General features: G+C 33.1%; 2 protein-coding genes and 1 long non-coding RNA gene across 5 annotated transcripts in view; 1 reads left to right on the top strand and 2 right to left on the bottom strand.

Moving 5' to 3' along the window:
- Positions 1 to 22,045, top strand: LOC126733892 (polyadenylate-binding protein 4-like). Of its 2 annotated transcripts, none has more exons than XM_050437340.1 (8): positions 1 to 429; positions 5,972 to 6,281; positions 8,831 to 9,387; positions 13,034 to 13,237; positions 15,768 to 15,987; positions 19,291 to 19,392; positions 19,452 to 19,582; positions 21,750 to 22,045. In XM_050437340.1, exons 1-8 carry the CDS (start codon positions 313 to 315, stop codon positions 21,816 to 21,818), a joined length of 1,710 nt encoding a protein of 569 aa, XP_050293297.1. In that variant the 5' UTR covers positions 1 to 312; the 3' UTR covers positions 21,819 to 22,045. The 2 variants fall into 2 exon arrangements, with proteins under 2 accessions (XP_050293297.1, XP_050293296.1); XM_050437339.1 differs by having other exon boundaries at positions 3 to 429; positions 19,273 to 19,392.
- LOC126733898 (uncharacterized) overlaps positions 1 to 23,218 on the bottom strand; it is a 134,289-nt gene that overhangs the window by 41,473 nt on the left and 69,598 nt on the right. The gene's annotated exons all lie outside the window — the stretch shown is intronic.
- LOC126733894 (odorant receptor 33c-like) overlaps positions 19,727 to 23,218 on the bottom strand; it is an 8,670-nt gene continuing 5,178 nt past the window's right edge. The window contains exons 2-7 of one of the 2 annotated variants that reach the window (XM_050437342.1): positions 22,997 to 23,200; positions 22,702 to 22,946; positions 22,538 to 22,637; positions 22,378 to 22,482; positions 22,168 to 22,323; positions 19,727 to 22,117 (exon numbers count right to left, since the gene is read on the bottom strand). In XM_050437342.1, coding sequence (XP_050293299.1) covers positions 22,061 to 22,117; positions 22,168 to 22,323; positions 22,378 to 22,482; positions 22,538 to 22,637; positions 22,702 to 22,946; positions 22,997 to 23,200 — 867 coding nt within the window. In that variant the 3' untranslated portion in view covers positions 19,727 to 22,060. Of the gene's footprint in view, positions 22,324 to 22,377; positions 22,483 to 22,537; positions 22,638 to 22,701; positions 22,947 to 22,996; positions 23,201 to 23,218 lie in introns of both variants that reach the window. The other variant, XM_050437341.1, reaches the window with a different exon arrangement.

Here is a 23,218-nt window from a genome sequence, read left to right on the forward strand (position 1 = left end):
TTTAGCGGGAATACAATTTCCTGATCTTTCACAACACCGGGAAATAAATTATAAACGTGCGATAAGCCTTACCTCAAGTTCCGAAATAGCTAAAATCAAGTTTCCTTCGGCCGGTTGTGTGATGTAGTTGCCGCGAGCAACGAGAAACAATCTCATACCCAAACGGTAATTTTTGTTCATCCCCAAAAAAAAAAAATTGCGAAAAAAACCCTAAAAAAAGTAGTAGTGTTTTGTGAGTGTAACGTAGTGATTTAAGCAGAATCCGTTTAAGTGTATTTGTTTAGTTGTAATAAAGTTAAGAAGAAAACCGACATGAATAACATCCCGCCGCAAGGAGTCATGTTTCCCATGGGATCCCTTTACGTGGGCGATTTGCACCAGGACGTCACCGAGGGCATGCTTTACGAGAAGTTTTCTACCGCCGGACAGGTAAATTCCTTCAGTTTACACTCACTAAATCCCGAAGATTTTTAATTAATTTTTATCTCAAAGAGGAATTATTATATTTACACCTTGAGCAATTAATAATTGTTTACCTTTGACCGGGTACCAGTAAGTTTTCAAAAGTCACGTGATTTCGGTGTATATCATATAAGGGAGTCGTCACGTGACCGCCGTCATCTGACATTTATTTTAGCAGGTGCACAATTTTGCACCTTTTAATTTAAATTACGAATCTTTTAATAATTTTTCGAAAATATTACGAATCAATAAATAATTTCCAATATTAGCCACAGGTATGCAAGAGAAAAATTTATATATCCATTTGATGCCCCCCTGTTTGGTCCTAAAGACTATTGATATTTTTCATTTTTCATTTGTCAGTTTGTTTTTTTAGGAATTTTTCAGTTGGGGTTGAGATAAGGCATGTGTGTGATGTTGTTGGGGCCTCATCTTTACAGTTTTCCTAATCGAACCATATAAATCCAATATATGCCTTTCACATGTATGTGGTGCCCATTTCCGAGCCTTTGAAGGTCTATACCTTTATTTAAAAATTAAATTTTGGAAATAGATAGGGTGCTCTATGAAAGATGCTTTAGCTCCACAAACAAAAATGTATTATAAGATTCTATTCATGTCCATATAAAGATTTGTAATTGCCGAGGTCTAAGAATATTAGTCTGATATGGTTAATATTTCAACCGAGAACTAACTACTTTTAGCACATGATCTTGTCGAGGTTTAAGGAATGTTAAAAAGAATAAAATAATTTTTTATATCAAATCTTTTATTAAATCCATAAAACATGTAGTTACAACAATACACATTTTTTATTACCTATCTGAGGTGTGGATTTTGTCGGTAAAAAAAATTCTAACTTAGTTAAGTATACAATTAAAATATTTATAAAATTTAAAGCATTCAGTCACTTATCCATTCATGTCATGATTTATCAAAATATTAAATTTAAATATAAATAAAAAGGCAAAACGCGAGTACACAAAAATTAAATAACAAGAAAATATAATATTCATTCACAAATTAACTCATGCACTAATACACAATACTAGATGAGAGTTTCATTTAAATTTTCTCCATATACTCATGAAGAGAATAAAAGGCCTTTTCTTGCAGATATATTTTTAGATCTTTCTTTATCTCTTTATCTGATTTTTCTCTGAAGTTTATTGGGAGTTTATTCCAGACATCTAAGATACTATGTACCACATTTTTCTTAACAAATGTAAAATTTGGTTTACAAGTCTTGAAATTGTTTTTGAACCTAGTATTATGCGGATGTTGCCCTTTCAGATTCTCAAAAAAGATTTTATTGTCAAGGATAAACGAAACACATTCATAGATATAAATACAATAAAATGTTAGGATGTTATGATTAATAAAATATGGTTTACAGGATTCTTGATAGGGTAAATTAAATATAGTTCTCAAGCACCTTTTTTGCAAGATAAGAACTCTTTCAGAGTCCCCCGAATTCCCCCAAAGAATTATACCATATCTGACTCTGGACTGTATATAGGCATGATATGCTGAAAGGGAAGCCACTGTACCCACCTCCTGTGTTATTAGTCTCAAAGCGAAGCAATATCTGGACATATTTGCTGCCACCAACTCAACATGGGCACCCCAATCCAATCTTTCATCCATCATTACCCCAAGGAAGTTAGCTGACTGCTGTGTTCTTTGTCCTTCCAATTTGCACTAGAGAGCTTTCACTAGGCCGTTGTTTAAAGTTTAATATTTGCCCTTTGTTGACATTCAGCAGAAGATTATTTATGCTAAACCAGTCTTCTAGCAATCCAACAGTTTGGGCCACTTGATTTGCATACACTCCTGATCTGTATTTTTGCTGCATATAAGACTTGTGTCATCAGCAAACATAACCATATCATCATAGACATTGGTGACATCATTGGTGTAGATTATATACAGCAATGGTCCCAGAACGGACCCCTGAGGCACACCTTTTTTTATTTCTTTGTAACCAGACTTGAACTGTCTACCATCACTCATTCTGTCAACTACACACTACCTACGGTTTGACAAATAGGACTCTAGAAGTTTAAGGGTAACTCCTCTGATTCCATAGGCTTCTAGTTTTTTAAGCAGTATTGAATGGTCAACACTGTCAAAAGCCTTGGATAGGTCAAGAAAAATTGCCATTGTAGCTTTTCGATCATTCATTGATTTAATAATTTTCTGCAGTGCTTGATATATAGCCCTAACTGTTGATCTGCCTTTTCTAAACCTGTTCTGTAATTCTGTCAGTATTTGATGTTTCTCAAGATAAGTTTCAAGCCTGGTGTATATAATTTTTTCAAAAACCTTGTTTATATTGGGGAGCAGTGATATTGGACGGTAGTTTTTAGGTTCAGAGGGATTGTCTTTTTTGAAGACCGGTTTAACTAGAGTAATTTTGAGAAGTGTTGGATAGGTACCCTGTTGAATTGATAAGTTTATGACATGAGCTAGTGGCCTTGCCAATTGCCCTGAAATCTGCTTTAAAAATGAAATATGAATGTCATCATGACCTGTTGATCTCTTATTTTTTAGTTGTTTTATTGTGTTCTCTACTTCAGTTGGATTGGTAGGAGCCAAAAAAATGCTGTTTGGATGTCTCTTTATTTTGCTTAGATCAATATTATTGTTAAAGTTAATGTCAGGACAGATATTTAAGAAGTAGTCATTAACAGTGTCAAGAAAATCAGATTTAGTATTTGAACATTCCAATAATGATTTTTTTTTGAGACTTTTTGTTTGTACATTTTTTAATTAAAGACCATGTAGCCTTCCCTTTATTCTCAGATATTTTTTATAGTAATTTTTGCTAACATGTCCAGAAATCATTTGATGAAATAAATTGTGTTTCTTTTTTGATGAGATCTTGATGCCTTGTGTTAACCAGGATCTATTCTTTCAGCTTTTTGATTTTATTTTTTTATTGGAAATATTTGGTTGAGCTTAGTATCCAAAATACCTGCCCGCTTATTAAAAGCTTTTTCAGCATCCGCCTCCCCCAGCACATCATCCCACACACAGCCAGTCATTTCAGAACATAAAGCCTGTAATTTAGATTTTGAAAATATTCTCCCCATTTTCCATGCACCAACTTCTTTGTCGGTGTTTAGACTTGTATTAATTGAGATCTGTATTGCATGGTGATCAGAAAGGGCTGTTTTCAATACTTCAGCATTGCTAAAATCAAAAAAGTTAATGAAAAAATTATGTATACATGATATTTTATTTAATAGATTTGGTGTTGTTGTATCAAATATTGTTTGATTAAAATTATAAGAGTGTAAAAGATCCAAAAATTTCTGCTTTTCCATCCCACTCTCATTTAGATTTTTTTCTGGCAATAAATTGACATTAAAATCACCTGTCATCATAACTATCCTAAAATTCTTGAAAGCTGAACATAAACTCTGACACAATTCCTCAAAGACATCAAGAAAAACATTAAAGTCACCAAGACATGACCTATATACACACAGAATCAATAATTGTTGATTTTTATTTAAAATTCCACATACTTCAATTTGTCCTTCAATGCTGTAGTTCTGTATATTAAGCATCTCACTATAATATTTTTCCTTCCCATCTTGGACAAGAACGCAAACACCTCCGTGCTGACTGTGTATTCTCGTATAACAAGCAGTTGGTACCCATCAATGTGGATGAAATTCTCCTCCCCTGGCCTGAGCCAGTGCTCGCTCAGGCATAAAATTTCATAATTTTTGTTAAGTTTATCTAGAGTGACTTCTAAGTCTAATGTCTTATTTCTTATACACTGGATATTTTATGTAAATATTTGAACGTCTGGGTTTATTTTTTATAGTAACTATTTTATGTACAATGAAAAAATTAAAATATTAGAAAAAGGGTGGAAACTGCATTGATATTAATACTATAGTCTTAGAGAACTTATATTTGTTCTATTGACCAAACTTGTTTTGACAGTATCTTCCCACAATGAACTATGAACTAACAAATCATTTCTCTCCTTTCCATATTTTCCAACATTTTTGGATCAATTTGAAAATATCAATTAAATATCTATTTGCAGACACCTAATTTGGTTTTCACAGAAGCATGGGATTTGGGTATGGATTCATTGACTTCTTTTTATGACCTCGCTCAAGTATTTGATTGTGTCTCTTATGTAAACCTTATCTAACAATTAAAACTATACCATCTGGATGTTGATGGTGTGAGACTACTTGAGGTATACCTCAAGGGTTGCAGTCAACATGTTGGTTTTATGAATTGTGTGTCAACTGACAGAAACCTACAAGATTTTGTCCATGTCCTTCTGCCATCACTCATTTACATTAAAGATCTTCTAAATGTTTAATACCTATCTTTTTGCAGTTGATACTAGTATTATTATCCAGTACTCTGCTTCTTATTCTATGTTAGACATGATAGATGATGGCCTTGGAAAGAGCATATAAATAAATCACCTATTAGCAATACTTTTCATTATAAGATCTTCAATAGTCCACACATTTTGTCTGCCTATCATGGTTATTTTTGTCATGCACAGGAAATCACATTAAAGAAATAATTTTTTTTTAAATTATTAGAAATGAGGCTGGTTGGCACAATTTTATTTGAAATCAACTATTCAAAGCTGGAATGATTAGATCAAGAAAGTATTTCTACTAGTTATGTTTTGGACCTACAGGAGATATTTGTAAATTGTGAATGTTGATTTTGTGTTAATGAAACTATGGTATGTAAAAAATGTAAAAAAAATTAAGTACTTTACCAGGATTAACAATTTTAAAATGTAAAACTCCTTTAGGTGGGAGGGACCAGGTAAAAGTTAGATTACGCTCTATCAAATCTTTCATTTTATATAAACTTTACATTTAAGTTTCATTAACCGGTAGTGTACTCTGAAGTTGTCAGCTTAGTATTTAGTATGTTTGATGCTCTTTTTATCTCTTTCCTTATTTCACTCTCAAATATATTAAGACTGACAGTTGCTCCAAGGGTCAACTCATGTCTGAATACTGCTATACTCTGTAAGGTCATAGAGGTACATATGTGGTAGTTGAACTGCAAAGGAGCGTTGTGAGATTGTCGATTGATCTACAGAGTGGATTACAGAAATGATTTTGATAAACTGATGATTCTTAACTTATCTTTTTTTTAACTTTATCTCTTTATTCATTATGAGAAATTAGGTTTACTGCTCAGGGGAGCTGCACTCTTATTAAACACAAAGTGGAAAAAATGTAATATGTACCAAATTTTTGTAAACTTTAAAAAAGTCACAGCAGATTAGAATGCATGGCTGCGGAATATTTTAATAAAATACCTCTAAATATTAGAGTGCTACAGCCACCATAATTTTTATTTAGTTAGCTAGTTTAGTTTCTGAGATCCTTGTTCTAAACATATAAGCTTAAGTACTCTTTTCTAGGGTTTGTAAACTGTACAAGTATTTGCTCCAAAAAAATGTATATTACGGTAATATCTAATAGTCTTTTCTGTATTGCAGGTTCTTTCACTACGCATATGTCGCGACGCAAGAACCAAACAATCCCTAGGCTATGGCTACGTGAATTTCAATAGTCCGGAGGACGCGGAAAGGGCCTTGGACACGATGAACTTTGACCCCTTGAAGGGTAAACCGATTAGGATCATGTGGTGTCAGCGCGACCCCTCCTTAAGAAAATCTGGCATCGGAAACGTCTTCATTAAAAACCTGGATAAGAACATCGATAATAAAGCGATGTACGACACGTTTTCCGCTTTTGGTAACATTTTGAGCTGCAAGGTGGCATTGGACGAGGCGGGTTATTCCAAGGGTTTGTTACAGTTTATTTTTCTTTAGATACATACAAAGTAAGAAAATTACATAAACTCAAAATGTTAGCAAAGGCATAGCTCGATTGTAGAAGTATAAAAGGAAATTTTTAGGTTATTTTGGTACTAAAGTTAATGAAATAAACAGTTCTCATTTTAGTATTAATTCAATTCAGTTGATATCAAGAATTTTCAACCCTTATGGTGAAACTCGAATTATTAATCATAAAATTATTTTTTTTTAATTGTTTTGATTTTATTAATGTCAGAAGTCATATCCTAGTCAATAAGATCCCAGCTCATTCTTCTATATCCCCACTAAAAACACTTCTGGTGCAAAAATCTTTGACCTCTAGGATTCCTGAAGAACAAGCCTTTGAAGAAGGTTGATTTCTTCGTACTTTTACCAGTTTCACTCCCATTAAAAGTTGAAAACTCACCTTTTTGTACCATAACTGCATTAGTGCAGGATTATAAGTGGCATTGGGTTATATCCCAACTTTTTCAAGGTTCTTTGTTTAGTGTCTGGGTTTGTGTTCCCAATAAAAGGCTTAAGATTTTCATTTGGCATCTTGGTTTATGATACTCTAAGACATTACACATGTAATTTTATATAAATATATTCAAGCATACATTGAAGTTTAACCATCATTATACAGGGTATTCTGTTGATCATGTTACAAACTTCTAGGGCAGATGGAAAATGTCAAAAGAAAAACAAAAGTTCATATAAACATGGGTCCGGAAAAGCTTCTAGCAGGGAGCTAGAGCTCTTTGAAAATAACCTTTAATAACTAGTTTTTTTTAATAGCTCCGGAACTACTTTAGCTACCGCAACCAATTTTGGGAGGTAAATTATTGTTAGTACGTTTATTCTTTTGAACCTACTAAATAAAAAAAATATTTACCAGGGGCTTCAGAATCAGGGGGTATTTGGTAAATTTAGGCCCATTTCTTTAAGACTTTAATTTCTGCCCGTTTGGGCATTAGATTATAATGTTCCTATGCTTTTTACATAAAAAAGGTGCTCTTAGTAAAAGTCTGGGTATTCTTCTACTTTCAGGCCTTTTTTTTTCTTGGTATGGTTTTGGTCTACTACTATAAGAAGTAGAAATCTTGTCTCATCTACTTCAACATCAGCTACATTGACATCTACTGTTAAACCAATCCACCCGGGTCCTCTGTTTCAATCAAGCGGCCATCTTAGAGCCATGTTTGTGATGTACAGTGGACCATGCAGTCAGTAAACCATCTAACCAGTAAACCAAAGTTCTATCGATATTTGTTAGCTTTACTGTGGTATATTATACTAAATACTAACTTTAAAAATACACTTTATCACTCTCATTTTTAGATTTCACTACTAAAGTGTTGTTTTGAATATTTTCATAATACTTAAGAGTATATTAGTTATTTCATTATAATAAACCGTATAACTGGATAAATAGGTCTATTTCGAAAGTACTTACGCGAACTTTTATCCCCAAATGACAATATATGAGATGTTCCCATTGTTATGGAACATGTTTTTTACATGTAATATGTATAATGTATAACTTTCAAAGTTAAACAATGAACTTTAGTAACTGAACGAACTAGTGTAAGCCTGAAAGTTTTAATTGCTCTCACACTAAAGCTTGTAATTTAATAGTGGCTAATTGAATAACCAAAGCAACGGTTAATATTTATTTTATTGCTAATTTCTTTTAAGTAAATTATTAGTTACACCATAATGCTTGTACATAGTCTTAGTATGGATCAATATAATTGATTGTATTTATAAATTTCCCTGTCTGTTCTTCCTTGTAAGATTTTCTTTTAGGTTTATGGGTATTGTTAGTGCTTTTGGTAATTTCCTGGTTTGTTGATCGTCGGGATCATTTTACCGAGAAGATCCCTGAAGCAGTCACCTCTATTAAGTCTCCCTCCTCTCTTTCTCTTGGTTTCCTTGTACCCATGTTTTGGACCCACTTTCCATACTTTTACCATCCCTTTTTCCCTCCTGTTATTACCCATTCACATGCAGTATAATAGTGCGTAAAAAGTAATTTGACGTTTATTTCACGTTTAATTAATAATTTGTCAAAAAATATTTAGGCCTTTTTTTACCGTAAAGTAATTTGGTATTTTTGATTTTTAATGCTTTCTTCGGTAGTAGGAAAAATTTTGTATGTTACACGTGTGTAAAATCGCCTTTTTTCATTCATGGGAACCTGATTTAGGGATTTTGAGGGAGCCTCGAATAATGCAGATTTAAGTTCAATGATTTCTAATAATGAAAATCTATTTAAACCCGTTGGGAAAGAAAAAAAGTTGTAAGAAATATTTGGAAAACTACCTGGAAAAGTAAAGAAAATTTAAATTTAAGAGAATTACTCGTTAAATATTAACTGCGTTCAACTGCTTGGACAAATAAAATTAATTTCCAGTGTTTGAGTTCCTGAGTTGAGAACCGTAGGCGAGTGATTTTATGAATGACAAATTTCTTATTCATAAAAAAGGATTATTTTAACATTTTTATTTGTTTTTTTTTTTTTTTTAAATTTAACAGGTTACGGATTTGTGCACTTTGAATCGGAAGAAATTGCCAATCGCGCTATCGAGAAGGTAAACGGCATGTTACTGAATGAAAAAACGGTGTATGTAGGCAAGTTTGTGCCGCGGATTGAACGGGAAAAGGCTTTGGGGGAGAAGGCGAAGCAATTCACTAATATTTACGTGAAAAACTTTGGGCAGCTGATGTCGGACGAGCAGTTTTTCGAGATCTTTTCCAAGTTTGGTAAGGTGACCAGCAGCATGGTGGCGAGGCATCCGGATAAAAGCAGCAAAGGTTTCGGGTTCGTCGCCTATGAAGACCCGAAGGCTGCCGAGAAAGCCGTACAGGAGATGAACGGGAGCGAATTTGAAGGGCGCACCCTGTACGTGGGCAGGGCCCAAAAGAAGGCCGAACGAATGAACGAGCTGAGGAAGAAATATGAGCAGCAACGGATGGAGAGATTTAGCAAGTTTCAAGGGGTGAATGTCTACATTAAGAACTTGGACGATTCTTTTACCGATGAGAGGTTGAAGTCTGAGTTTGAATGTTTTGGGAATATTACTTCCGCTAAGGTAAGCACGCACGATTATTTTTTGAGAGAGCTTTACCGATCCGAAAGCTCATATAACCAAATGTTCATTCATCCAAATGTGTCGGGCGTTTTCGATATCAATTTTCTAGGGAATATTCATGTAGACGCAGTAAATATTGGCAAAGTCTCAATTTCATTTAAAGCGGAAATTTTGTCCAAGCAACATCAGGCTGAGTTACCGATTGGAAACGCTATCGATGTTTATTTGTTGGTTTATTTATTGTACCTATCGCGCAGTATTAAGAAAAAAATAGGTACAACACTTTAAAGTGTAGAAAATTAAATTTAAAGTTTGTTTTTTGATATTTGTTTATAATATCTAATAACTGAAAATTGAGTTAAAACCCATAGTAAGTTAAAATACCTACTGTAGGTATTTATAATACCTACCATATAATAGGTAGGTAATTATTGCGAGTTAAATAACAAGATCGACGGAGCTTCTTTTAAAAAACATTTATTCAAATAAGGTTAACTAGGTTTGCAAACGTATGGTGAACAATAATCCCGAACAGCGAGCTTTCACACGGAACTAATACTAAACTTAACCTAACGACGATCGTATATATAGAGACAATTTACATACTATACAATTTACATACTTACATACATACTATCATGACTATTCTAGGGATGTGACTCCTCAACCCTCAGATTTTTCAACGTCCTCGTTGATGATCTGCCGAAACGTCTTCACTGGAATGACCTTCAGGGAGCTGTATTTCTTCCACTGGTATAGTGTTATACATATACTAGATACTAATATGATACATACAACTAAAACTATAATATAGTGAGTTTCTTTTTGCGGGATAATTTCATCAAAATTAACAGATTCTAAGTCAAATATTTGCATTAATAAAAGACAGCATACGAGTTTTCACCAGTTTTTCTATGATTTTTGACATGGTGGATAGAAGTGATATTGGCCGAAAATTAGAAGGATTCTCCATGTCTTCTTCTTTGTGGACTGGAATGACTTTGGCTGTTTTTAGACAAGAGGGAAATGTTTCTGTTCCCATGACTGGTTAATTGCTTTTACCAGGACCGTTAAGGCTGAATCAGGAATATTGAGAAGAATGTTTGCAGATATGCCATCCTCACCCGAACTGTTTTTGTTTTTTATCGATTTTAAGACGCCTTTTAATTCTGTCAGATCAGTTGGAAAAAACAGAAAGGAGTCTGAAACGTTGACAGCTGGCAAGTAAGTCATTGGATCTACTGATGGAGTCGAGCGTTGTTGGAGATTATCTGCTATACTGCAATAAAAGTTGTTAAGCGCGTTTGGGGAAACATTGGGAACGGAAGCAGGGCAATGAAAGTTTTTATTGCGTATGTCGTTTATAATATTCCAACATTCCTTCTGCGAATTTTGGGACTTGATGAGCCTGAATCTAAAAGATCATCTTGGATTTTTGCAGGGTTTTCCAAATGTTTCAATGGCAAATGAATAGAAAAAATTGATGGTTGCAACCTAGTGGCATCTGGAAGTTGTTTTATAGATACGTTATTTATAGCCAAGGCATATTTGTGATGGTTAATAATTACATCGCACTGACTTTGTATAAGAGAGCAACCTACTATATTTAATTTTTGGAACTGGAAACAGTTTTCGTAAACAATTTCTTCCTTCTTGGCACAGAACAGTAAGGACCTTTTGTACGTTATCGTATGTACTTGATAGTTATTGAGAACAGTCACATATTGACAGTTTTCTGGTAATTTACAGTTAATAATAAGAGGATTTGAACATAACCATTTTGAATTAATTTCTATACAGTTTTGGTACCAAAGGTCTTTACAATAACATTTACTAGGACTAAATAACATTTTTGATTGATTATTTGGGATCGGGTATACAAAATTTAGATTACATGCGTTTTTCTCAAACATTGGGATTTTTATGGCTAAAATTGCCATTTCGTCGAATATTAATAATCCGGTTTTACAAATAAGTGTTAATTCCGAGAGATGTTCAATGGACCATAGGGCATTTTCAGGATAGTGTAAATTTAAAAATTCCCAGATTTCCTTTATTTCATTTACTGTTAAAATCTCTAAATCAAGTAAAGTGTGTGTACTAAGTGTTTTCAAATGTGCAAAAGAAAAAAATCTTGACAATTTTTCTAAAAAAATATTTAACGATGTTATTTGGATGTATTGATCTTGAATGGACAATATTAGATTAGAATACCAGTACCAAGGAGGTTCATTAATCCTGTTCGCAGCGCCAGTTAAATAACAAAATCGACGGAGCTTCTTTTAAAAAAACATTTATTAAAATAAGGTTAACTAGGAGTGCAAACGTATGGTGAACAATATTCCCGAACAGCGAGCTTTGACACGGAACTAATACTAAACTTAACCTAACGACGATCGTATATATAGAGACAATTTTCATAGTCAGCTATAATGACTATTCTAGGGATGTGACTTGCGTTTGAGGTTTAATTTTTGGTTTTAAAGAAAAAGAATGTGTTGATCGAAAATGTTGAAAAGTATAATGTAATGAAGTAGGTATTTGAAGGTGGTAGACAATGGTACGGTGAAAACATCTTGTCGGACTTGCATTGTCTTATTTATTTAATGTAACACGTGTTTTGTGTAAACCAGTTTACACTTGATAACGGTTGGAGATACTTACCAACCGAAACGTCGTGTTACATTAAATAAATAAGACAATGCAAGTCCGACAAGATGTTTTCATGAAGTAGGTACCTACCTAAATAAAAAGATATAAAATTTCATGTTATTTATTATTGTTATTTATCATTTCAAATATATGAACAAAGATATATAGCATATTCTTCAAATCACAAATTTTTCATTTTTCCCCTGTATAGGTCAAAAACTACGGGGGCTATGCAAAATCTGATTACACCATTTTTCGTGTCTCCAAAAAGTCGGGTAGTAATGTGCAAACGGCATCCTCGTATCTATTATAATAATGGAGTTTTCCATTTAATCCCATTAAAAATGGGACACCTTGTATATTGGTTTCTGGAGCAGACAGAGAGATGGACGGCAGATGTCAGGTTCATGTTAAGGCTGTTATTATTACATTACTAACCCATGGACTCAAAAAAACCTAAAAATCTTGTGACAAATTATAATACTGAAACTTTGGTGTTGTGTTGTTCTTAACAGATAAACCATATAAATTTACTATATTACTTTACTATAATATATTAAACCATATTTTTATGTAATATAAAGACGTTTATTATTATTATTATTATTATTATTATTATAAAATATGTTAAAAACGTCTCCTTATTTTATTACTATTTTATACAATGAATTCTCTACATATCTCCCTTATATCATTCAAGTGCTTCTCGAGCGCAGAGTATCGTTCCACAACAAGTCATTGATTACCCAGGTCTGCAAACTGCTTGCAAGTGAAACACACTCATAATATGTATAATAATCCTAATTGTGTAAAAATATATGGGCCGCGGGGTAAAAAAAAAATACGGCAATGCTGCATTTACAGTTCGTACCTGGCGTGTCCATAATTTGTTCCGTATCCCTTTCGAGTTTTGGATGAATGAACATTTTTGGGATCAACGTGGCTTACCCCTATTTTTTTTTGTAGCCATCTTAATTATCTTTTCTTATTACAGGTGATGACCGAGAACGGACGGTCGCGTGGCTTTGGTTTTGTTTGCTTTTCAGCCCCCGATGAAGCGAACAAAGCGATACACGAGATGAATGGAAAAATTGTTGGTTCTAAGCCGTTGTATGTTGCTTTGGCCCAGAGGAAGGAGGCTAGGAGGGCCCTGCTTACTAGTCAGTATGTCGCTAGGGCCCAGGCAGCTAGACAACAAGTAAGATGTTATATTTCAGTTTTAATTCAACAATTTGCAATTTTTTTTATTTTAAAAGTGAGTTAATTAATATGATTATTGTTACTGGAATTTAAAAACATTAGTTCAAATGGTTAGTAAATATGGCCTCTAATATTTTTCAATGCTTGGAAGATGTTAAAAAAATGCCTGGAAGAACTTAAAGACCTGGAAAAGGCAAAAAAAGATTAAAAACGAGAAACGACTTTAGTTGCCTAATATAAATAATTCTGGCACTGAAATAAAATGAAAAATTGCTTCAAGTTAAGCACGTAAAGGCAAACAATTATTTCCAATGAACATGTATCCTAAAATGCGTTCCCTCAGAGCTGCAGCCCGCGCAAATTAAAGAAAATCGATTATTTGGAACTATAAATACAGTTATGCGAAAAATCTTCTGCAATTTTTTTGAGTGCTGATTTTATTTTCTGTCCCAAAGATGGTGTAAATCCAATTTTAGGGGATGATTCAGGAGAGCTTACCCTTGTGATGGCACCTATCTTATATTTTTGATAAAAAAAAATTAAAAATCTAGTCTAGTAGTAACACCATCTAGTTAACCTTAAAAAAATCTAAAATTTTCGTCTCTTGCTATTTTTCGATATAATTAAGCGTTTTCGAGAAAATCACTGATAAACGAAAAGGGAGCATTATTAAACCCGATGAAACTATCAAATTAGAAAAAAACGAAGTGGGTTGTGACTGCTTTCATTTTTATCAAATCAATTTTATCGAAAAAATGCAAAAAACGATAATTTTAGATTTTTTCATGGCTAATTAGATGGTGTTTTAGATTTTAAATTTTTTTATTGCAAGCAGGGTATACGGGCCATCATAAGGGTAAGCGCCTCTAAATTCTTTTCTAAAATTGGATTTACACCAATTTCAGGATTGAAAATGTCAAGACGATCCAAAAAAGTGCGGACTTGCAAATTTTCAAAAGATTTGACGCATAGAACTGTACAGGGTGTCCCATTTTGGGTACTTTTGCGGGATATCTCTGTTATTTTTAGAGACAGAGAGTTGCGGTTTTCGCGACACTGTGCTACTTTTTCGTAAAACTAAAGATGCTGTTAACAAAATTTTCATAGCCCTTTTATTTTTTAAGATACAGGGCATTTTTGAAATTTTTGCATTTTGGGACCTCCGTCGTATCTCCGTTATTTTTACAGTTTTTGTAAAAGTAAAAACTCATTCTTATAGATTTTTTTTCGTAAAATCTAATGGTGTAGATATATATTTTTTTTTTGATTAATAGTTTTTGAGTTATAATCCAAACATGTTTTTTTAAATGGAACACTCTATATATTTATAGTTCATAAAATTGGTCTTTTTTTTACCTTTTCAAAAATCTATAATAGTATGGACTTATTTTTAAAAATACGCAAATAACTAAGAATTTTCTAAATTAAGAATGATTTAATTATCCTAAGATTATAAGTAATTTACAATAAATTTTCAAAATGATTGCCATTGACTTTTAAGCACTTGAAAATCCTGCGTTGTACAGCGTGTGTTGTCGCTGCTTGTATTTGAGAAGGATTTTGTTGACCAATGAAATTGATAAGTCGTTGACGTAGTTACTGTTTACCGGTGTCTTGTATACCATTTGCTTCAAATTACCCCAAAAGTAAAAATCAAGTGGTGTAAGATCAGGTGATCTCGCAGGCCAATCCCATGGTCCCAAACGCCTAAACCAGCGGTCATCCAATTTCTCAAATGACTCACGTGTCACCTCCTCAGTGCAACGAGCGGGTGCCAAATTGGTATTAGCAAGTGCGATTCAAGCGTTAAATTATCCAGAAAATCTTCTACTACTGAGCGCAAAATCTGAAGATATTTATGGGAGTTTAATGACCCGTCGTTACAGAAACTTGCTTTTATTTTAGAAACCGAACTACTTAGATACAGGAACATGATACCTCGTTAGAAAGGGATTTCAATTTCCTTTTAGACTATGTTATAATATACAGGGTGTTCCATTTGAAGAAATGCATTTTTCACGATTTTTGTATCTAGCGGTAAAATCACTAATTTTGACCAACCCTGTATAATGTAGAACAAATTTTTATAGTGAAGACTAATGTACAATACATCCGTAAATTACGCTCATAATTTCAATTTTCTGCGCGTTCCAGTGCCGTAGTAATAAAAATTTATTTGGAGCTATGTTTTGGTCACAAAATAAAGAAAATTATTAATTTCTCGAAAACCACTAAGAATAGGAACACCTTATATAAAAACAATCATAAAGCGATAGCGGATCAGAAAATAAAATAATATACTGGGTATTCCATTTAAAATAACCAAGTTGCTACTACTTTTTGGTATAAGCGTCAACGCTGTATCGCTAAAAATATTTTTAATCGTTAGATCAATAGTTGGAACTCATAATGCCAAATTAAAAAAAAAATCTATTTCCCGTTCTCCGTAAATGTCTTAAGCTACCAACAACAACCATCAATCACCCTGTATATATATATTTTTTAACGGCAACTTTTTGTTTTTCTAGGGTTTACAGTTTGCTGGCGGTCCGCCATTTCTTATACCCGCCGTGGCTCAGACGCCCCGCATTTACGGCCCCACGCCGGCATTGAGACCCGCGCCCCGTTGGCCCGCTTTGCAAACGATGCCACGCCCGAACGGCGCTTTCGGGTTACCGCTGCTCGGTACCGCTTACAGGGCTCCGGCCAGACCGGCACCGATTAGACAACACGCCCGCCCAATCACAGGTACTTGTTGTCTCTATAGGGTGTCCCCTTTCAAATAAGGTCAAAATGCTACAGTATATACCAGTGGCGAAGCGTACGAGTAGACAAGGTAGACACTGTCTACCCAAATTTATCCAGTTATTTGTCATTAATTTTTGCACGTAATTATTTCATGTAATTGGTGAATTAAAATTTTAAGAAAATTAACACAGAACGTAGTCGCTATCCTTACTATTATTATATAGTATCTAAACATGAATAATCCGAAGGCGCCGCACCGATTAAGATAAAAATACAGGGCTGACACCCAATTAATGTATACGAGCCCCAGGAAGACACATTGATAATTGTCTTCTGAAATTTGGAGCATCTAATCGAACCAAATACGCATTAAGCAGGCTACAGAGGTCCGGCCGCATCAGCATTCCAGCCTATTAGGTATGCAAAAATTAGTCGCGGGGAAGACATTCGAGCTTTTGTCTATCGAAGTCGACCAGCTATTTTATTATGCTGTTGCGGGTTATTGTTTATGGACACGCTTGATCTGGTCGGCCGCAATACATCTTCAGTTTTGTTTTATTTATTTATTTATTTATTTTACAATACAAGCCTTACAGGTAAATAAATACCCATCTACAAGGCAGGAAAGACCTTCAAATACATAAATATAACTTATGCTAACTAAGAAAAATGTATATATAACTTGTTACAAAAATCTTCTAAGCTAACTAAAACTAACTAAAAAATTACATAAAAAGTAATAAGAGGCATAGAAAATAAGTAACAAAAACGATCAAAACCTAATGTGCTGACTATAAACCTCAATTTTTATTAACGGAAATGGCTATATTATTTACAAAAAAATAGCTTAATACAAACTCAGGTTACTTGTGGCTTAGTGTTCAAGTGAGCGACATAAGGCTTCCTTTGTAATATTGAAAATGTCAAAATGAGCATCATTATTGTAAATACTACACATGGTATAAATTGGTGAAAATTTAAGTAGATTTGTTCTAGGAGTAGGGAGATGAAACGTGGTATGATGTCTATTATTGAGACGAGGCACAAAAAAATATAATTTTGACACTAATGGCGGACTATCGATTAGATAATTAAGTAATTTATGCAATGTCATAAGAGCAGAAAAGGTTCGTCGAGTTTCTAGGGAACAAATATTAAAACGTTGGAGCAGATCATCATGTGGAAAACCCTGAGGTGGGTATACATTATCACACTTAAAACATAAGTATTTTAAAAAGCGCCTTTGCACTTGCTCTAGATTGTTAATGTGTACATTATAAGCCGGCGACCATATCACCGAAGCATATTCCAATCGCGATCGTACATATGCAAAATATAATGTTTTTATGGCATCTGGATTTCTGAAATCCTTAGTGCTTCTATAAATAAATCCATATGATTTTGACGCTTCTGAGAGTACTGTATCAATATGGTATGAGAAAGACAGTTTGGTATCAAAGTACACTCCAAAGTCTTTAAAAGAATTTGTGCGTATTAATGTAGTCGTATTTAAAGCGTAGTTAAATAATAACGGTTTTAATTTGTTGGTATATGTCATAACATTACATTTAGAAACATTCAACTTCAGACCATTTTCTACACACCAAGCATTTACCAAGTCAAGATTATACTGCAATCTATGACAATCTGCGAGATTTCTTATTTTATTATATAACTTGATATCGTCTGCATAAAGTAAAAAATCGCAATCCAATTTATCACCAATATCGTTAATAAAATAGTTAAACAGTAGCGGTCCAAGCACAGATCCCTGCGGGACACCAGAATCTACATCATAGGAGCTTGACCTTTCGCCGTATAACTCCACGTACTGACTTCTACCACATAGATATGAGCGAAACAATTGAAGAGAGACAGCTGAAAATCCAAAATTACTAAGCTTATCAACAATTAAACTATGATTCAATTGATCGAAAGCCTTGCTAAAATCCAGGTATATAACATCCATCTGTTCCCCATTATCAACTGCCTCAGCAATATTCTGAGTTATAAGCAAAAGGTTTGTGCTCGTAGACCTTCCTTTAAAAAATCCGTGCTGTTGGGGAATAATAATATTTTTGGTTAACGGAAAAACTCTATCGTGAATTAAAAATTCAAAAACTTTACAAAAATTGCAAATTATAGATATAGGTCTATAATTACATATATCGGACTTATTACCTTTTTTAAATACAGGACAAACCTTGGAAACTTTCCATAATGCGAGAATAGACCCCGATAAAAGACAGTTGTTAAACAAAACAAGTAAAGGCTTTACAAGTATATGCCTACAGTCCTTAATAATAAATGAAAAATTGTTTTGTTTTGATGAATCTGCATTTGGTGAGGGCGCGTGCTATAGTAATTTAATAATTAGTATTTTGATTTTTGGGTGTATAGAAAATGTTTTTTTAGTGGTTATTTATGAACGACTGTTCGATATTGTTAATTGTATTTTAGTTGTGTTTTTTTGTAAGTAGTATTTATTTTTATCTATCTATCTTTTTATGCTAGTAGTAATTATTTATTTCTTTTTTACATCACTACATAATTTTTCTCTTTGTGTTAATATTTCATGCGCTTTCATTCTCTATTTTATTAAAGTGAATAATATTGAAAATACATTTTTTTCTAATTAACGATTTTTATTGTTTGTCTACCCGAAAAAAAAGTTCACGCTTCGCCACTGGTATATACGAGAAGCATAAAAAAAGTAAGGACATTGATAGTCGGAAGTGCCTCGTTTCCAAAATACAAGGTGTTGAAATTTTTCAAAAAAAAAAAATTTTTTCTCTCTGTATTAAAAACGCTCGAAGTGATTTAAAGGAACTTTTTTAGGTTTTAAATGATAGGAGGCGGTGAAGATACTTTTTGGGGATTGGCAAGTAATTTTACTATTATGTATAATTATAGATTTTTTTCACTAAATATGCCCCGAAAAAAAATTAAATCGACGAGTCCGAGCGATTTTAAACAAAAAATTTCACGAGATATCGAATTTATTTCTTACTTTACGACTATCTTGTAGAAGAAGTAGCAATTCAAAAAGAATGTTGCCTTTCAGCATCTCCAGGATGTGAATGTTGCATAATATTAATTTTATGGGGATTAAATTTTATTTTTTGGGATTAGAGCTTTCGAGTGCCTTGAATTTTCCTACTAGTAGTTTCAACAAATTCAATATTTTCATCATTTTCCTTCTTTTATAAAGAGAGTACCAAAATGAGAGACACAGTGGTAAAACGGACTCGCTAAGATGAACGTAATTGTTTGCTAACTTTGTAGGTGTGTCCGGACCGACAGCCCGTCCGAATTCAAAGTATACGACCAGACACGGCCCGGATTCACCCATGCCGGACTCGAGGATGGTGCACGCCGCGCCCCAAGAACAAAAACAGTTATTAGGTAGCAGTATTATTTCAATATTATAATGTGTACAGTTTGTTGTATATCGGTGGTTTTAGGGGAGCAGCTCTTTAGGATCGTGGAAAAATTGCATCCGGAGATGGCGGGTAAAATCACGGGGATGTTGCTGGAAATTGACAATTCCGAGTTGTTGCATATGATTAAGAATCAGGAGTCGCTCCGTGCCAAGGTAAAATAAGTTTATTAAAAGTACAGGGCAAAAGTACCATTTTGGTTACTTTTGCGAGGTATTTTTTATTATTTTCTAAATATTGAAGAGTTTTTTTAAGTAACAAAATAACAAACACAAAAAATACTTTATTAAAAAAAAAAAGATAAATAAAATAATTCTTTATTTGCCAACAAAATGATTACAAAAATCACACAGCAACGTCAAACTGAAGTGGCTATATGCTGCCTAATTTAGAAAATAAATAAATTTATTAGATAAGTAAAAATACGAATTGACTAAACTTAACAGTTCAGAAAATTTAGAACATGCCAATAATTGAAAAATACATATAGACAAATCAATAAACTCTTTAAGTGATACAAACACTTAGGTAGGATACACCTAAAATAATACATACATACATATACAGTGCATTTTTTTATCTCGGGTCATAGGGTTTTACGTGTAATATTTTCAACCCCATGTCAGAACCTGTTCTATTTAATCGATAGGATTGAAACTTTGAACAAGTGAAGTTTAAGTTAACAGACTTTAAAAAATCCCATTATTTTGCAAAAAAAATTGCGAGAAACCTATTTAAAATACGTTTTTCTGATGAAAAAGTTTGCTTTTTCTGTACCTCGTAACCTCAATTACCTTTACACTTCAAAGCAGGTAGACAAATATTTGACAGTGACAAAATAATTTCCTCAAAATCTCAAAAATCAACAATAAACAAATAAAACCTTTCAAATAAATTGTTCAAAGTGACCACCAAATTGAGCCAAACAAAAGCCCAGACAGTTGTAGAAATGTATAAACTATTTATCCGCCAAACTAAAACATGACACTGCAACTCCGAAGCGTCCTCGTATTGTAACTATTCAAAATGCTCGAACTTGAAAAAAGCATTCGTCTGACAAGATAACAAGTCTTCCAAATAAATCGATAGCATCGTGTTGCTGCAAATACCACTGCCAAAACAGTTTCATATAGCTATTCCATATGAAATTTGTACGGATGATGTCTTTCCTTTCCGTGTTCTCTTTGTTGTATGTTTAAGAACGAAGGTGAACAAAAAATCCGTGGTCATTTAAATTTGCTTTAAACAAACAGTTCTTCTTTTTCCGGTTATCTAACAATCATAAACTTATATTAGAGATTTTTATAGGCATAACAACTCACTTAGCTTTGGAAACACAATTCCAAAGCTTCTCTTACACATTTAATTTTAGAAAATTGTCATTTATTTGAACAGTAAAACAATACAAATTTGATAGTCTATAAATATAGAGGGTGTTTCATTTAAAAAACTATAAGTTTGGTTTATAATGTTGAGGTGTAATATGTAGGTCATAATTATTTAATCTTTATAAATTAGTACAGAACAAGGTTTGTAGATTAATAGGTTAATAATTTCTTTAAGAATATCAAGACAATGCCAAAAATTATTATAATTTATATTGTTGTTATTCCCACATAAAAACAGCAATATAGTATAAATTAATGATTTTTTTAACGTTATTTTACACATCTTAAAGATAGCAGAGGAGAGAGCATTTTTCTTGTCAAAATTTTCAGAATTAATAGCAATTTTGTCAACCAAAATGTATGTTTTGGGGTATATCATTTATTAGCGAACAATTTTGAGCATAAATTAAGAACCAATCAAAATATGTTTATATTTCCTTTAGATTAACTGAGGGGATTTACCGAAAATATTTAATAACGCTTTTCTGCTTTAACGATTTCCCTAATTGAGGCCATGTTGCCGTTTTTTAATATTCACTATTTTAATAATTCAAAGAAAGAACGATTTTTGTTGCTTAATAATTTCATTTAAAAATTGGCAATGCTCCGGAGTTTTTTTGCACTTAATTTAGGAACCACCGTAGTCTGATGATAAAAAGTTAAAGTTATTATCATGGTCTATATGAATACTGAATGAATTTTTTCTATTGTTGCTACTTTTAGGTAATTTTCAAGGTGAATCTTTATATAGAAAATTACCCTTTAATAATCATGAACAAGTTGCCTCAAGCCCAAGTTTACCTAAAAAGTTTCATATTTAGAAATTGAAAAATGGAATTGAGGAAAAATTGTAGAATTCTTAATGCATTGAATATTTACACTCAAGGAATATTTATACTACTGGCCACGAGTATTATAACTTGTATATCCATAGGTTGAAGAGGCGATAGCGGTGTTGGAAGCCCACAAAGCGAACAAAAAAGGAATGGTCATTCAGGATTAAAGGGGAACCCGCTGGGAACATTTTATTTGATGCCGTCCATCTGTGTTTTTTTTTTTGTTTGCTGTTTTGTTGCGGATGTTATATCATTAATTTATAAGGATTTTCGTTTTTTAGAATTATTACAATGTTATCTTTTTTATTTGGATGACAAAAAGGTCTTTTTTTGTTGTTGTTTATAGAAACAAATGTAAGCCTTTGCTCAATAAATTTTATATCCACTTTAATAATACATTTTTTATTGGTTATTTGTGCTGCGAGGTGTAGATGAGGGTGAAGTATGAATAGCTGGCCTGAAGTATCTGAAAATAAGTGGATAAAAAATGCTTGTTTTGATCTGAGAGAGTCTTACAGAGAGAAATGTCGACAGAGTCATTTTTCCAAAAGATCCAATTGTTAGTACCAAGGGAGTTCGACATTTCAGTATGAATATTTGCATCATATATTTGACTCTTTTTGGTTGTTGGTACCATTTGCTTTGCCATAGCGACAACGGTAAGGTCTCATTCTAAAAACGCTTTTAATAAATGGAATTTGTTCAAGTCTAAACTTATTTACTTACCAAATACATAATTTCATTAGCAAAATAATAAAACATATAGAGCCTGTACGTTGAACTTATTAAGAAACTTACAGCATAACAAACGGTCATCACAGTTAAATCCATCTGAAACTTATTGTGTTTTAAAAGTGGGTTTAACTTAGGCGATCAAATTTTTTACCAGAATAAATTCGCTCATTATTGAGGCCAACTGCAGCGAAGTTTGCAGAAAATCGAAAACCATGAATACGCTCATGCCTGCATTAAAATTGTCGATGTATCTGTTAATAGGAAACGATAAATCTCCACTCTTATGTTTTCTATAGCATTTAAAATCGTCCTTACTTGATAATAACCCTGTGCATGTTAATGCACTTTTTAAAAGTCAATACTGATAACAGTTCATCATCAAGAAAGTTTCCCATCTCTGGTCCAAATTTCCCTTTAAATTCATCAAAATTAATTAAAATATAATGTAAGATTTTCAATTGTCCCACAGCGTATGCTATCAGTGAAAAAATGAGGGCATCAATGTAAGTCAAGAAACTTGCTCCATTCAAGGCCATGGAACTGGAGAAACAAAACGCTCCCTATAAAATGTGAGCGTTATAAACCATTTTATGAATCTTGTAGCTTATACCCAAAAATTACGTTGTACATCAAAAGGTAACGCGACTGAAACCGGAAAAGTCCATAGAGCTACGGTTTCGTTACCGCGTTTCACTATATCTACGACGAAAAAGGGCCTTAGATGGTGCATCAGGCACATTATAACCACTTGTACATACAAGAATTTGATGTTTCTTGCTGTATTAGCCGCCACTCCGCGATATATATCTAAAATCTTTTAAAAGCATTATTA

Source organism: Anthonomus grandis, chromosome 3, assembly GCF_022605725.1.
Source record: "Anthonomus grandis grandis chromosome 3, icAntGran1.3, whole genome shotgun sequence".
NCBI lineage: Eukaryota > Metazoa > Arthropoda > Insecta > Coleoptera > Curculionidae > Anthonomus > Anthonomus grandis.